The sequence below is a fragment of the Rhinoraja longicauda genome, chromosome 9 (assembly GCF_053455715.1).
Source record: "Rhinoraja longicauda isolate Sanriku21f chromosome 9, sRhiLon1.1, whole genome shotgun sequence".
NCBI lineage: Eukaryota > Metazoa > Chordata > Chondrichthyes > Rajiformes > Arhynchobatidae > Rhinoraja > Rhinoraja longicauda.
The window spans coordinates 52679785-52695965 of record NC_135961.1 but is presented as its reverse complement, the minus strand read 5'-3'; the positions used below and the strand labels follow the sequence as shown (position 1 = coordinate 52695965).

The 16181-nt window shown below is 46.4% G+C and overlaps 1 protein-coding gene across 1 annotated transcript; it reads left to right on the top strand.

Moving 5' to 3' along the window:
- Positions 1-249: 249 nt before the first annotated feature.
- Positions 250-15139, top strand: LOC144597003 (zinc finger C2HC domain-containing protein 1B-like). The gene is made up of 7 exons (XM_078405906.1): positions 250-262; positions 2652-2707; positions 5345-5464; positions 8652-8790; positions 10301-10635; positions 12919-12985; positions 15084-15139. The coding sequence occupies exons 1-7, from the start codon at positions 250-252 to the stop codon at positions 15137-15139; spliced, it is 786 nt and encodes a 261-aa protein (XP_078262032.1).
- Positions 15140-16181: the final 1042 nt, after the last annotated feature.

Sequence of the window (16181 nt, the reverse complement as noted above, 5' to 3'; positions counted from 1 at the left end):
GGGATTCATTTTTGGCTCCACAAAAAAGGTTTCAAATAAATAATTATACAACAAAGTTCACTGAAGGCCGTGAAAGGAAACAATGGAGGAAAAGGGGAGGGAGATGGCTTCCTTTGTCAACCCTAGCAACAGTTGCTACAGAGGACTGTGCAGTCTGACATATGAGGGGTGAAGGGAGTTTGGTTGCTCATCTATCAGCCGATCCGTAATACCTGGTTTAGAGGCCAAGCTTCAAGCAGGAGGTGGAAAATGAATGCTTCTAGTAAGTAGCTGGACAGACGATAACCCTACAAGCCCACTGTCGGCACCATCAAAAAGACTAGGATACATTAGAAATGGTTCAACTGCAGGATTACAGAGAGAGAGAGAGGGGACAATATTGACAGCCATCTATTGCCAGGAATAAAGGTTACGAGCAAACTGGGTCTTGGGGCTAATTGTTCTTGTGACAGCCTCAGATGTGCGATGATGTCATTGCATTATCAACATCACAATGGCCATTCTTCATATATCTTCTGCAAAGGCTTAGCAAGCATTAGCAGCTTTGGTGAACATGTGAAAGGGTTTACATAGGCCCTCCAATGGAGATAGTTAATCCTTCGTTAGATGTTGGGGGGGGGGGGGGGGGGGAGGGAATGAAGAATGGGATTAGAATGCAGAAATTCTGAGGATAATAGTCCTTTTTCTTAGGGCCCCTTGTCGAAGTGAATCTGATATTTAAACTGCTAGGTTGTGGAGGGAATTCCAGAGCTTAACATCCAAGGTCTTGTTCAGTCATTGCTTTCTCACTGACCACTGACTCCCACCCTAATGGGGTATAGAATAGATTCACCAGGAAGCTGCCTGGATTAGAGGGGTTTAGCTCCAAGAAAAGGTTTGACAATCTAGGATTGTTATATTTGGTACGTCAGAGGCTGAGGGGAGATCTGATAGAGGTTTATAACGTTTTTATGAAAGACTGGGTAGACAGTCGGAAACTTTTTCCCCCAGGGTGGAAATGTCAAAAACTAGAAGGCATAGCTTTAAGGTTAAAGATGTGTGAGGCAGGTTTTTACACAGTGGTAGATACCTGGAATGTGCTGTAAGGAGAGGTGATGGAAACAGATAGGATAATGGCATTTAAGATTAATTTAAATAGGCATATGAATATGCAGGGCTGAAAGATGGATCACATGTAGGCAGCAGGAATTAGTTTAATGTGGCATCATGTTTAGTATAGACATCATGGGCTGAAACGCCTGTTCCTGTCTGCACTGTTCTATGTTGGATCACATTCAACCTGAAGATAGTCAACCTGTTTTTCAAATCACTTCACATTCTTGCCCCAATTTACCTGATTTCCTCAAGCAATCTCTGCTGCTGACCTGATGAGTGTTTACATCATTCTCTGTGCTCGTTCTGAAGAAATGTCCTGACCCGCATGTCGTCTGCCTATTTCCCTCCGCGGATGCTGCCTGTCCTATTGAGTTCCAACAGAAATTTGTTTTTTGCTTAAGAATCTAACATCTGCAGTCTATTGTGCCTCCTTTCACTGTCATATATGCTTGTTCATTTTAACGCATTGAATGTTTTCCAAGATCTCTTTGGGACCCCTCAATATTTTTGCCACATGGTTCCATATCTGTCTCTTATGTTGAGCCTGTCCTTATCACAGACCCAGTGGTGCAGGAAAATAACTGCAGATGCTGGTACAAATCGAAGGTATCACAAAATGCTGGAGTAACTCAGCGGGTCAGGCAGCATCTCTGGAGAGAAGGAATGGGTGACGTTTCGGGTCGAGACCCTTCTTCAGACTGATGTCGGGGGCGGGACAAAGAAAGGATATAGGTAGAGACGGGAGAAGGGGGAGGGGAAGGGGGGGACAGAGGAATTATCTCAAGTTAGAGAAGACAATGTTCATACCGTTGGGCTGCAAGCTGCCCAAGCAAAATATGAGGTGCAGTTCCTCCAATTTTCGGTGGGCCTCACTATCACACTGGAGGGGGCCCATGACAGAAAGGTCAGACTGGGACTGGGAGGGGGAGTTGAAGTGCTCAGCCACCGGGAGATCAGGTTGGTTAAGGTGGACTGAGCGAAGGTGTTGAGCGAAACGATCGCCGAGCCTGCATTTGGTCTCGCCGATGTAGAGAAATTAACATCTGGCACAGCGGATCAATAGATGAGGTTGGAAGAGGTGCAGGTGAACCTCTGCCTCACCTAGAAAGACTGTTTGGGTCCTTGGATGAAGTCGAGGGGGGAGGTAAAGGGACAAGTGTTGCATCTCCTGCGGTGGTTTGGGTGGGAAGGGACGAGTGGACCAGGGAGTTACGGAGGGAACGGTCTCTGCGGAAAGCAGAGTGGGGTGGAGATGGGAAGATGTGGCCAGTGGTGGGATCCCGTTGGTGATTGATGATCAGCATGGACTCAGTGGGGTAAAGAGCCTGTTTCCTGACCGTCTAGAAACTAAACTGAATATTGGTTTTCCCCAGGAACCTTAAACACGTCATTGATATTGGTTTATTATTGTTACAAGATAGGGTGAAACTTGATTTTCCTCATAGCAATCTTTCCAAACAGATCTGAATCCATCTTTCCAAGTCATGCCCTCTGCAAGTGCAGTAACAAGACATGTAGAATGAAATATAATCGGTTCTTTCTTTACTTGAGTGTAGATCCGAACCTTGTGGCGTGCAAAAATTGTGGACGGAACTTTGAGCCCGATAGTCTGGTAAGCTCCTGTAAGATTAATTTACTCACTCTTTTCTTTGCCAGTCTCTAGGGGCTGGTGTCTAGGCTAGCAGGGGTGTTTGTGTGAGAAAGGACTCCCACCACACATTTCCCTGCTGTATCTTGCTGCTGTGACAGACCTGGGGTGCTGTTCGTGCGGTGTTTGCATGTTCTCCCTGTGACGGCGTGGGTTCCCTCTGGTGCTCCGGTTTCTTTCCACATTTTAAAGACATGTTTGCTCGTAGGTTAATTGGCCTCTGTAAATTGGCCCTAGTGTTTAGGGAGTGGATGAGAAACTGGGATAACATGGAACTAATTTCGATGGGTGCGATGGTTGGCTTGGACTTGGTGGGCCAAAGGGCCTGTTTCCTTGCTGCATCTTTCAATCAATCAAACTTGGTACTGACAATCAGACTTCTTACTCTTGGTATCAGAGCTTCCTCAGTGTGAAGGGCAGGGTTGCTCGGAGGCCCCTGTTATTACCGTGACCTGATTGGACAGTGATACCTTATTGGAAGAGTGCAACAAACAGTATTGACGTCCCTTCCTCTCCTGGTCCCAGATAATCGAACAATCTCATAGAAAATAAAGGAATTGTTAAACTTGGAACCTGTCTCTTGAACCCATTTAAGGGTTTAGTTGATAGGCTGGTTGCTTCCAATTCTTATCATCACATTGCACCATGTGACAGTTCTACATGGGGCGCTACAAAGGTCCAGTGACGATAGATTTCAGCCCCAAGGTTTGACGAGAAGCTGGGATTTTCCTTGGAGTAAAGAAAGTTGCAAAAAGATTTGGACATGATCAGAACTGGTTTATATGGAGAGATGTTCCCATTGACCTATAGTTTAGCATCATCCAGGGATACCAATGGGGGAAAGGTACAAGGGAGGTGTGCTGAGAGTTTTTTTCACTTAGGAAGTTGTTATGATCCGGACACCAAATCAATCTTTGTCTTCAAAATGAAATTGTACAACCACCCGGGAGGACTAGAGAATTGATCAGACAAGATTGCTCCACCAGGAGTCAATACAGGCTTAATTGGCCAAATGACCTCCAGCTGTGCCGCAACACTTCAGTAATTCTAATGATTCCACTCTCGCTCAGGCTTCCTTGTCTGGCTCCTGAGGTGTTTCTTCCCCACTTGACTTAATCTTTGTGCCAAAGTGTTTTACAGCCATTGATAGGGTCGGTCAGATAATGTTCGTTTAAAACTGATGTGCAAAGGAATTTCTCACGAGGATGGTGAATCTCGGGAATCCGCTACTCTGGAGAAGTGTGCAGGCTGCATCATTGGGGCTTCTTAAAGAGGAAGTAGGCATTTTTTTGAAAATATGGGAATTGAGGTGTCTGGGGAACTGGCATACAAGAAGCGCTGGGGGCAGATGGCAGGGCAGGCTAGAGGGGCTGAGTGGCCGTTTGGCCTATTGCTGCATTTTCTTATGTTCATTGAAGTACTTTGGAAGATGTGTAATGTAGGGAATCTCCCAGCAATGTGAAAATGACCTGATGATCCATTTTTTAATGGCACTGCAAAATTCACAAAGTTAATTTAAAAATCCTCGGGCATGGGTGCCTTTCATTTTACCACACCATCATCCCGGATGGTACTGATGTCCTGGAAAGTCCACGAATTGAAGATTAAGCTCCAGAGTGGCTGTGGAGTCAATATCAAGATATTTGTTGCTGTTTTCATATTTCATATTTCATATTTTATATTTCAGATACAGCGTGGAAACAGGCCTTTTCGGCCCACCCCCAAGTCCGCACCGCCCAGTGATCCCCGCACACTAACACTATCCTACACACACTAGGGACAATTTTTACATTTACCCAGTCAATTAACCTACATACCTGTACGTCTTTGGAGTGTGGGAGGAAACCGAAGATCTCGGAGAAAACCCACGCAGGTCACGGGGAGAACGTACAAACTCCTTACAGACGGCGCCCGTAGTCAGGATCGAACCTGAGTCTCCGGCGCTGCATTCGCTGTAAAGCAGTAACTCTACCGCTGCGCTACCGTGCCGCCCTTTCATTGCCTCTGAGCTCTCCCATTTGTCATTTGTGAAAGGATTGGTGTTAGGAGAGTAAGTTGTTTAGTTGCTTCTTTAGTCCCATTCAATCAGGAAATAATGTTTGGGAAGAGATGGGGGAAAAGGGGTTGGTGATGTCAGGTAACCAGCGGTGACATGGTAGAGGGTTGAATCGAATAACAAAGCTTCATAACACAAGCAAGCAGAGTTGGCAATTGGCGCAGTGGTAGTGATGCTGCCTTACAGCGCCAGAGACCCAGGTTCGATCCTGACCACAGATACTATTTGTGCGGAGTTTGTACGTTCTCCCTGTGAGTGTTTGGGTTTTCTCCGGGTGCTCCGGTTTCCCACCCTCCGACATACAGATTTGTAGGTTAATTGGCTTCCGTAAATTGTAAAAATGTCCTGAGTGCTTAGGATAGTACTATTGTAACGTGATCGCTGGTCGGCGTGGATTTGGTGGGCTGAAGGGCCTGTTTCCATGCTATATCTCTAGACTTTAGACGTTAAAGTTTAACAGTGCAAGAGTGGCATTAGAATGGGAGGACTTGGAGTGGGAATAGTTGTTAACAACTATAAAACTCACAGGTTGGCTTTATTTCCAGGCAAGACATGAACCTATCTGTACCAAAGTCAACAAGAAGAAGAAACGAGTGTTCAATTCGTACAAGCAGAGAGCCGAAGGGACTGACCTTACGTCGGCGAGAGGAGCATCCGTTGGGAAGGTAGTACAGACCTCTGATCACCAGGGGGCAGACCATGAGGGTGCCTCATTAACCCCCTGCACCTCCCTCCCAGCTCCAGTGTTGGGTTAAAAGACGCGAGGGTACAGGGTGGGCGGAAGAGTGGAGGGAACAAGACGATAGACAGAATAGGGGAAAGGGAGGAGGTGCCCTTGCATTTCCTCCTTGTATTTTAAAAATATATATTTTTTTAATTGGTGCAAGAGCCGGCCATTCGGCCCTTCGAGCCAGCACCGCCATTCAATGGCTAATCACCCAAAATCAGTACCCGTTCTGGGTTTTTCCCCATATCCCTTGATTCTCTTAGCCCTAAGAGTTAAATCTAACTCTCTTGAACACATCCAGTGTCCATTCTGGTTTTCTCTGTATTGGAAAGACTTGGATTTCTGTAGGCATGGGCATGTCAAAGAGCATTTTGTAGCCAATGTGGTAACTATTATAATGTTGGCAAAGTGCAGCATGACCTCACACACAAACGTTGCAAATTTTCATGGTGTAAATATTGGGCCGAAAGATCTGTTTCCATGCTCTATCTCTAAACTAAGCTAAACCAAAGGAAGGTTCACTAGACTGAGTCCTCAAATGGTTGTATTGCTGTCCGAGCAGGATTGGATTGACAGGCCTGTACACACTAGAATTTAGAAGAATGAAAGGGAATTTGCTAGACACATATAATATTCTAAAAGGGCTTGATGGGCAGGATGTGGGGAAGATGTTTCTCCTGGCTGGGGAGATTGAGGATTGACCTACAACAAGAGGTTATGGGGCAAGATAGTTGGGACTGAGATGAGAAATATCTACGCCTGGAGGATGGTGAATCTGTGGAATTCTATGCCATAGAGAGATGTGAAGGATATTCACTGAATCTACTAAAGAAGATGTGAGAGGGTGATTTCCAGGCGCAAAGGGCATCAAAGAATATGAGGAAAGAGTGGGAAGATAATATTGTGATGGTAGCTTAACCCGATCACATTGAATGGCAGAGAAGGCTCGGAGGGTTGAATTGCCTAATCTTCATATAGTCACACAACATGGATACAGTGCATTCATCCATACTGAACAGTGGATACCCATCTGTATTAATTCCATCTTTCAGCACTTGGTCCATAGCCTTCTATGCCTGGGCAATACCTTGGCACATCTGTTCTACTTTCTACATTGGGATCGGATCTAATGGCCATCAGTTGATGCAGAGAGTCATGATTATAGTGAGATACTGCAAGATCCCAGAAGTTTCTGTGATCCGAATCAAGTTGCTTGAAAAGGGCAGTCCAGCAAAAACTTTCAGAACGGACAAAATACATTTCTGTCAAGCAAAACAAAAGTTGCCCTATACTCATCACTAGAATTTCAAGATAACAAAGTCACCAACGTCAGACTCTTATTTATTAACTATTGACAATCAGCAAATCTAATCAGGAAGACAACTATACAAGTCGTTAGTGACACCGAACTTGAAGTGCTGTGTGCAGTTCTGGTCACCCAACAAAAGGAAATATGTCATTAAGTTGAAAATGGTGAAGAGATTCACCAAGATGTTCCTTGGACTTGTGGGCTTCAGTTATAGGGAGAGGCTGGATAAGCTGGGACTTTTTACTTTGGACAGTGGGAGGGGGGAGGGGGGGAGCTTTATTAAAGTATACAAATTCACGAGGGGCGTGGATAAAGTTAACTCTCGGTCATTTCCCCAGAGTAGAGGATTCTAACATTAGAAGGTTTAGGCTTAAGATGAGAGGGGAAATTTTTTAAAGGGATATCAGGGCAACTTTTTCACTTGGAGGGTATTCTGTGTTTGGAATGAGCTGCAGAGGAATAGAACCTGATACAGTTACAACTTTCGATAGACCTTTGGATAGATGTATGGATAGAAAGGGGTTGGAGGAATATGGGCCAAACATTGGCAAATGGAACCATCTAGATAGCCAACGGTTGGTATGGACTGAAAGGCCTGTTTGCATGTTGTATAGCTCGGAGTCCTTGTCGCATCAACTCTTGATAGGCCATCTCTGGATTACGAGCACTCAACTTGGGAACACCCCTATATATGAACAAATTTCCAAATTGAAAAGTCCGATGTACTTGCCTACATTCATGAACAACCTAACTAGTTTTCTTTCTCTTTTCACTTTTAGTAATTGCACTTCCTGAACAGTCTTATGTGCTCTTGAAGCCATTCATTCCAATTACTGTGGGATTACGGTGTGTGCATTTTTGTGCATTTCGTTTTGTGCATTTTCTGACTTGTGGTCAAAATTGACCTCTGGACCTCTGTAAAAAGGGGAATGCTGAGGTTGGTCTCTCTCTAGTTAGAGAAGAATGGATCGACTGTGCTAATATTCACTAATTTAGAAGGATGAGGGGGGATCTTATAGAAACATATAAAATTCTTAAGGGAATGGACAGGCTAGATGCAGGAAAAATGTTCCTGATGTTGGGGGAGTCCAGAACCAGGGGTCACAGTTTAAGAATAAGGGGTAGGCCATTTAGGACTGAGATGAGGAAAAGCTTTTTCACCCAGAGAGTTGCAAATCTGTGGAATTCTCTGGCACAGAAGGCAATGGAGGCCAATTCACTGGATGTATTCAAGAGACAGTTGGATACAACTCTTAGGATTAACGGAATCAAGGGATATGGGGAGAAAGCAGGAATGGGATACTGATATTGAATGGTGGTGCTAGGTCGAAGGGCTGAATGGCCTACTCCTGCACCTATTTGCTATGTTTCTATGTTTCTATATCCTTACAATCAGACAGAAAAATAAAAATTGCAGGTGCTGGAACTCAGAAACAATGGCAGAGAATCCTGGAAATGCTCAGTACATCAGGCACCATCAGTGGATAGAGACCTCCCCTCCTTCGGCAGCGAGTAGTTCGAATTTGGACTGAGCAGAACGATTGGTCGATGGGTGCACATTCAGTCACCAGAAAGGGAGTTGGGTAAACATTTGATCGGCAATGTACTGGGAGGAGACGTCCAAGGCAGGGGAATGCCTGTCTGGCTGGTTCCTCATGGAGCTGGGGCAGTTCTGGCACTGAGCAGCCTCTGACTCTGCTGCCCACGAGTAGCCGTGGGGCTGTTACCTTCGAGACACAGTGTGCAGATGATTGCTCTTTTGAGAGGAGCTAGCAAGGTTCTATCAGCAGTGACTAGTTATCTTGTGCCTTTGCAGAACATCCCAGCCCCGGTCTCACACTGGCGACAACAACATGAGGACTTCATCAGCACTATCAGAAATGCCAGGTTGACTACCGACGCCATGAAGAAGGGACTGCCTCTTCCTCCACCGCCACCGCCTTCCATTAACCCAGGTGCTTTGCTTTTCCTCTCCTAGTGACCATTCCTTGTATCTGAATCGACACAAATCAGGCCCGTCAGATTCCTGACGGCTTCCTGGGTAGCAAACCCATCAGTCCCATATCCCCCCACCCCCACCTAACATTTTCTCTCTCACATACTCATAAACCTTCCCCCTTCCCTTTTAAAAAATTTTTGCCACTCAACCTACACACTAACGGAACTGACAGCATGCAATTAGCCCATCTTTGGTATTTAGGAGGTAACCTGAGCACCCGGGCGAAATCTACGCGGTCACAGGGAGCTCGTGCAAACTCCTCCCAGAGAACGCTCAAGGTCAACAAACCGCTTCACATTGCTTGTAAGAACATAAGAAATAGAATGACATATGATGGAATAATGGGTCGACTGGGCTTGTATTCACTGGAATTTAGGATGAGAGTGGATCTTACAGAAACATATAAAATTCTTAAGGGATTGGACAGGCTAGATGCAGGAAAAATGTTCCCGGTGTTGGGCGAGTCCAGAACCAGGGGTCACAGTTTAAGAATAAGGGGTAGGCTATTTAGGACTGAGATGAGGAAAACCTTTTTCACCCAGAGTTGTGAATCTGTAGAATTCTCTGCCACAGAAAGCAGTGGAGGCCAATTCACTGGATTTTTTTAAGAGTTAGATTTAGATCTTTGAGCTAACCGAATCAAGGGATATGGGGATAAAGCAGGAACGGGGTGCTGATTTTGGATGATCAGCCATGATCACATTGAATGGCGGTGCTGGCTCAAAGGGTCAAATGGCCTACTCCTGCACCTATTTTCTATGTTTCGAGAAGCAGGAGGAGATCATTTACGTGTTCTTGCCTGTTCCACTATCACCTCAGACCTATTTTCCACCCCGTCGCCAAATCCTCAAAGTACCAAAAAAAACTATTTTTGTTTATGATGCCCATCTGGATGGAGCCTTCACAGTTCTCCTGTGTTGAGGATTCCAAAGCTCACACTTGTCTCTGTCCTAAATGGGGACCACTTACTATGGGACTCTGACCCCCGGTTCAGACACCACAGACATGGGACACATGATCTCTGCATCCGGCCTCTTGCTGAGAGGCTCAGTTCTTCAAGATCTGCCCATCACTGGCAAGGCCAGCATTTCTAACATGGCCCTAATACCCTTAACATGAGTGGCTCACTGAGTAATTTCAGAGTCAACCACAGGGACATTTAAATCAGAATGGTTAGGATGGCAGATTTTCTTCACTGAGGGATATTAGTGAACTCATGGGGTTGATATTTGATAGTTCTGTGGTCTTCATTACCAAGATGAATGGACTAACTTGACCAATTCCAGATTGTGGGTCAAAGTTTCTGGACTATCAGTCCATTACTTGAACCGCTTGCCCCCATTCTAAGTCCTTCTCTTTTCATGTGGAGTATCATTGGCAGGATGGTCTCTAGTGTAACACGGTGCTGGTGAATGCTGCTTGAAGCTATATTTAATCTTAGCTTGCGTCTATCTTTGATCCCACAGACTTTATTGAATGTCCTTATTGCAACAGGCGTTTCAATGACACAGCTGCAGAGCGACACATCAATTTCTGTAAGACCAATGTCAATCGTAAAGTGGTGGCCAAGCAGTCTATCCAGGCTCCGTCCACCCAGCCCAAAGCTCCGTCTCCCAAGGCGCAAGTGCAGATGGCCTCTAGGCCGATGCCAGGTCCCAGCAGACCTTCAGCTGTGCCATCAACCTCGCATGAACCACCAAGGGCGCCTCCTGTACGCGCGGCACCTCCTGTACACTCGGCACCTCCTGCTCGCACTGGGCCATCGGTTCACTCGGCATCACCAAAGAAGCCAACTCAACAGGTACAAAGCACATTCGGTACAGGGCACACCGGTACAGAACTCATCTGGTGCAGGGACCCTAGTTGGGACAAACACAACACTTGGGACAGGAATCCTGCCCAATACACCACCTTATTTTGCTGCAGCCCCATTTGGTTGACGGTAGCTGGCTTCTACCCGTTCTGAGGTGAAAGGACAGCTACACATGAGGGGCCAAGCACTGACAGGCATACGGGCAAGTGAGTGGGTGGTTTATGATACGGTGTACTCCTTCCCATGAGTAAGACCAGAGACTCCCAGGAATGGGTGGGATGCAGTGTTTCTTTTTCTTTCTGCACATCCTCGAATCTTTTCCTCTGCTGTGTCAGAGTTCAGAAATCAAGCATCTGTTCCAGGAGTGCGGTGGACTCCACCCACTGGAGCTGACTGAGTGTAGTTAGGCTCATTGTTGTGGGTGCTCCTCTGTGAATGGGCTCTGACATCCGTTCACCACACCTGCTGGTGACTTTGGAAGATTTTGTGGAGATGTCATTGCTGTTACAACTGCAGTGCTTTGGTGCCTGCAAAAGGTAGTCCATGTAGGAGAAGGGATCATTGCTACTTAGTGGCACAAGATTTGTTCTCGGTTTGAGATCTTAATCCACAAATACCCTTTTCTCCAGACAGCCAAAGGTTGTGTTAAAATGCCAAAGGCAATGACCAATTCCATCATTATAGTGCACACAGATGGTGTATTTTAATGCAATTGGCTTGAGATATATACACCAATGAGCCAAAACATTATGACCACTGACAGGTAAATTGAAGAACATTGATTATCTTGGCACCTGTCAAGGGGTGGGATATATTAGGCAGCAAGTGAACAGTCAGTTTTTGAAGTTGATGTGTTGGATGCAGGAGAAATGGTCGGGAGTAAAGATCTGAACAACTTTGACAAGGGCCAAATTGTTATGGCCAGACGACTGGGTCAGAGCATCTCTGAAATGGCAAGGCTTGTGGGGTGCTCCTGGTCAGCAGTGGTGAGTACCTACCGACAGTAGTCCGAGGAGGGACAAACCACAAACCGACGACAGGGTGTTGGGCGCCCAAGGCTCATCGATGCGCGAGGGCAACGAAGGCTGTCCCTTCTGGTCCGAACTGACAGAAGGTCTTCTGTGGCACAAGTCACAGAAAGTTTTAATGGTGGTCACGGGAGGAATGTGTCACATTACACAGTGCATAGCACCCTGCTGCGTATGGGGCTGCGTAGCCGCAGACCGGGCAGAGCGCCCATGATGACCCCTGTCCACCATCGAAAGCGCCTACATTGGGCAGGCGAGCATCGGAACTGGACCTTGGAGCAGTGGACGAAGGTCACCTGGTCTGATGAGGCCTATTTTCTTTTAGATCATGTGGATAGCCGTGTACGTGGGTGCCGTTTACCTGGGGAAATGATGGCACCAGGATGCACTGTGGGAAGACGACAAGCCGGCGGAGTGAGTGTGATGCTCTGGGCAATGTTCTGCTGGGAAACTCTGGGTCCGGCCATTCATGTGGATGTCAATTTGACACGTGTCACCTACCTAAACATCTTTGCAGACCAGGTACATCCCTTCATGGCAATGGTATTCCCTGATGGCATTGGCCTCTTTCAGCAGGATAATGCGCCCTGCCATACTGCACACATTGTTCGGGAATGGTTTGAGGAACATGATGAAGTGTTCACTGTGTTGCCCTGACCTCCAAATTCTCCAGATCTCAATCCGATTGAGCATCTGTGGGATGTGCTGGATCGACAAGTCCGATCCACAGCGGCTCCACCTCACAACTTATAGGACTTGAAGGATCTGCTACTAATGTTTTGGTGCCAGATACCACAGGAGACCTGCAGGGGTCTTGTAGAGTCCATGCCTTGGTGGGTCGACGCTGTTTTGGCGACACATGGAGGACCAACAGTGTATTAGGCAGGTGGTCATAATGTTTTGGCTCATCAGTGTATATGCTTGGAGATACCCAGCTCCCCCACCTTTCATGGGATTATCTGTCCTACTGAGAGAACAGCCCAGGGTCTCATTCAAGGTTTAAGATCAGGCAGTCCAGAGCAACCCCAGTGCACCAGGGAGTCTCCGGCGAAGCCACAGCCTCTGCACTCTGAGGCCGGAGCAAGAGCTTCAGCAATAAGCCTGAACTAATGGTAAGAGGGTAAGGTCAACTTACTTCCATATCAATGGAAGCTGCTTGTTTTTGTACAAATTTCAAAGCTCATGCTCAACACGTTAACGCGCATCCATTTCTTTACCAACGCCGACACTCCACCCACCAAAGACAACAGGGTCTCCGTCAAAGGGCAAGTTGACTGCAGCAGCCCAAGCCGTCATGGGCATCGGACCAGGTGAGGAAACTCTTGAAGATGTTGGACACCTCGGTAGTAAGTTTGCAGATAACGTGAAGATTGGTGGATCGTAGATTAGATAGAGAGTTTGTATGAGGACACAGAGTATGTAGATCAGCTTGAAAGTTGGGTGAGGCAGTTGCAGATGGAATTTAATTTGGACAACTGTGAGGTAGTGCACTTTGGGAGGTTAAATTCTGGTAGGACATATAGAGTAAATGGCAGGGACCTTTGGAACTTTTAGGTACAGAAGGATCTTGAGGTGATGTACGTAAGTCCATAACTTGCTGAAAGTGGTGACACAAGTGGATAAGATAGTGAAGAAGTCATTTTCATAGGAGTTGGGATGCCATGTTGCAGTTGTGCCACATATTGGTTAGACTGGTTGGAGATGTGTGTAGGTCTGAATTTAAGTTGAGTTTATTGCCACGTGTACTAAGGAACAGTGAAAAGCTTTTGTCGTGTGCTAACCTGTTAGTGGAAAGGCAATAAATGATTACCACTGGTTGCCATACTACAGAAACAATGGGGTTGCAAATAGAGAGATTCACCTGGAAGAGAGGGCTGTAGTTAAAAGACTGGATTGTATAGAGACACCGAAGACTGCAGATGGTGGAATCTGGAGAATCAAACAATCTGGAGGAACTCAATGCATCGAGCGTCATTTGTTTGCGGAGAAGGAACAGCTGCCATTTCGGGACTTGATGCAGGGTTTTGGTATGAAATGTCAACAATCCCTCTCCCTCTCCCCCCCCCCCCCCCCCCCCCCCCCAGATGCTATTCAACTTGACTTCCTATGAGAGATTGGATAAGCTCTGGAATGTAGGAGGCTGAGGGGCGACTTTTATAGAGGTTTACAAAATTATAAGAGACATACATAGGGTACATAATCGCAATATGTTTCCCCAAGGCAAGGAAGTCTAAAACAAGATGAAACAAGTTTAAGGTGAAAGGGAAGAAATTTAAAGGAGATCTGAGAGGTAAATTCTTCACACAAATAGAGATGGTTATCTGGAACGAGCTACCAGAGGAAGTGGTAGATGCAGACAGCATTTAAAATCCATTTGGACACGTAATTAGACAGGAAAGGGGTAGAGGGATACTGACCTAATGCAGGACAGCACATTGGTGCAGCAGTAGAGTTGCTGCCTCACAACTACGCAGACTCGGGTTTGATCCTGACTAGGAGTGCTGTCTGTACAAAGTTTGTACGTTCGATCTGTAACCACGTGGGTTTTCTCCTGGTGCTCCGGTTTCCTCCCACACTCCAAAGACGTAAAGGTTTGTGAGTTAATTGGCTTTGATAAGTTTTTTAATTTACCTTTGTGTGTGTCGGTTAATGTACGCAATGGGGTGATTGCTGGTCGGAGTGGACTCAGTGGGCCAAAGGACTTGTTTCCGCGCTGTGTGTCAAGTATGTAAAGTCTAAATGGGATGAGGATAGAGATGCATAATGGTCGGCAATGATGAGGTGGGCTGAAAGGCCCATTTCTGTGCTCTACGTTTCTATGATACCTATTGTGCTGGGCATACTGAATCACCAGTGGCAAATGGTGGGTGGTCTTTCTTCAGAATACAGGAGGCTGAGGGGTAAGGGATGGATGGTTTGAGTCATAGAGCCATTCAGCACAGAGACAGGCCCTTCCCATGGTGGGGGTATCAAAAACAAGAGACACATAGTTTTAAAATGAAAGGTGGGAGGTTCAAAGAGGATCTGAAGGAGGTTTCTTTCCAGAGGCTGGTTGCATTGTCTAAGGGCGTGAAGGAGCCAGAAACTCTCACAACATTTAAGAAGCATCAAGATAAGTATACAGAGCTATGGATTTAATGTGGGTAAATAAGATGGGTACAATGGGTGGCATGGACATGGTGGGCCAAAGGGCCTGTTTCAGTACTGAACAACTCTATGACTGAAATGGGAAATAGGATATCCAGGATGGAGCAAGTACTAGATAGAGATGTTGATGTGGGTAATGGAGAAGGGCAGGAGGATGTTGTGTGGATGGAAAGACCGGCAGTGGACTGATAGCTTGGTTTGCTGTTGTATGGACCATGTACTTCACCTGGTTTCATTTCTCGTCTTTTTCATTGGTTGAAGACTACGACGATCCACCCGTGAAAGCTAACACAAGGGGCCAACCACCAATGCAGTAGTGAGTATGTGAAGGGTGAGGTAGTCTACTGATGCCAAAGTGAACTCGTGGTGGTACTCAGGCTGGGCAAGGAGTCCCTGGGCAACACTGGCACAAGAATAGTACAATCTCAGCTGTGAGATTGAAGAGAGATGGGGACAGTGGGGACCTCCACTCGAATGAGATGGGGGATGAGGGTGGTGAAAAATGTTAGCTTATTGGGGTGTCAGGAGGTGAGCCAGTCATCACAGGATCCCCAGTTTCTGACCTGCTCTTGTAGCTACAATATTTATGTAGCTCCTCAAGTTGAGTTACTAGTCTGAGGTGACCAAGGGCGGTTGATGGTAAGGGACTTGGTTGTGGGTAGTAGGACTCGCTCTCTTTACGATTATATTCTGTAAATCACTATCTTTCCCTCTCTCCAATCTTTTCCAGCTCCCGGTATGGTCGGATGTAGGAACACCTGCTGTAACGTCTGGAGTCATAGGATGCAACAGTGCTCCCTTCCCAATGGTGGGTCTAAGCCTCCACAGAAAGGCCAGTTTCAGTGGTTACATCGGTACCTCACCATCCACCTGTCTCTCTACGTCATACTGCCGCTGTCCCAATCAGTAGTAAAAGTCAATTCAACTCCCTGCGTGTTGTTTGAAGAGGGGAGGGAATGAGGAGGAGAGTGCTTTCAGAGAAAGATGGGGATGGGCCGAGCCAGTAGGTGGGGAATCACAACTTTATTGATGCATGGCCATAATTATTTGTATGAGAGAATAGAGGCGTGCACTGCGTAAGTGTGACCGTGTATCAGCGAGCTGGAGTGTGAGGGTATTTATCCCCTTGGTCAGCTGGAGTGTGGGCTGCTGCTGATCCCAAACCCTCCATCCTTGCCTTGCCTGGAGTCAAACTCTGAAGTGCCCAGGTCTACAGCCCCAGTTGTTTCAGTATATTTCACTGGACTGATCACTCTGTCTTGATCAGTCCGGTGTCTTGTCGAATGCTTTACTAAAGTCCATGTAGACAACATCCATTGCTCCAACCACATCAATCATCTTGTCACCTCCTCAAAATAA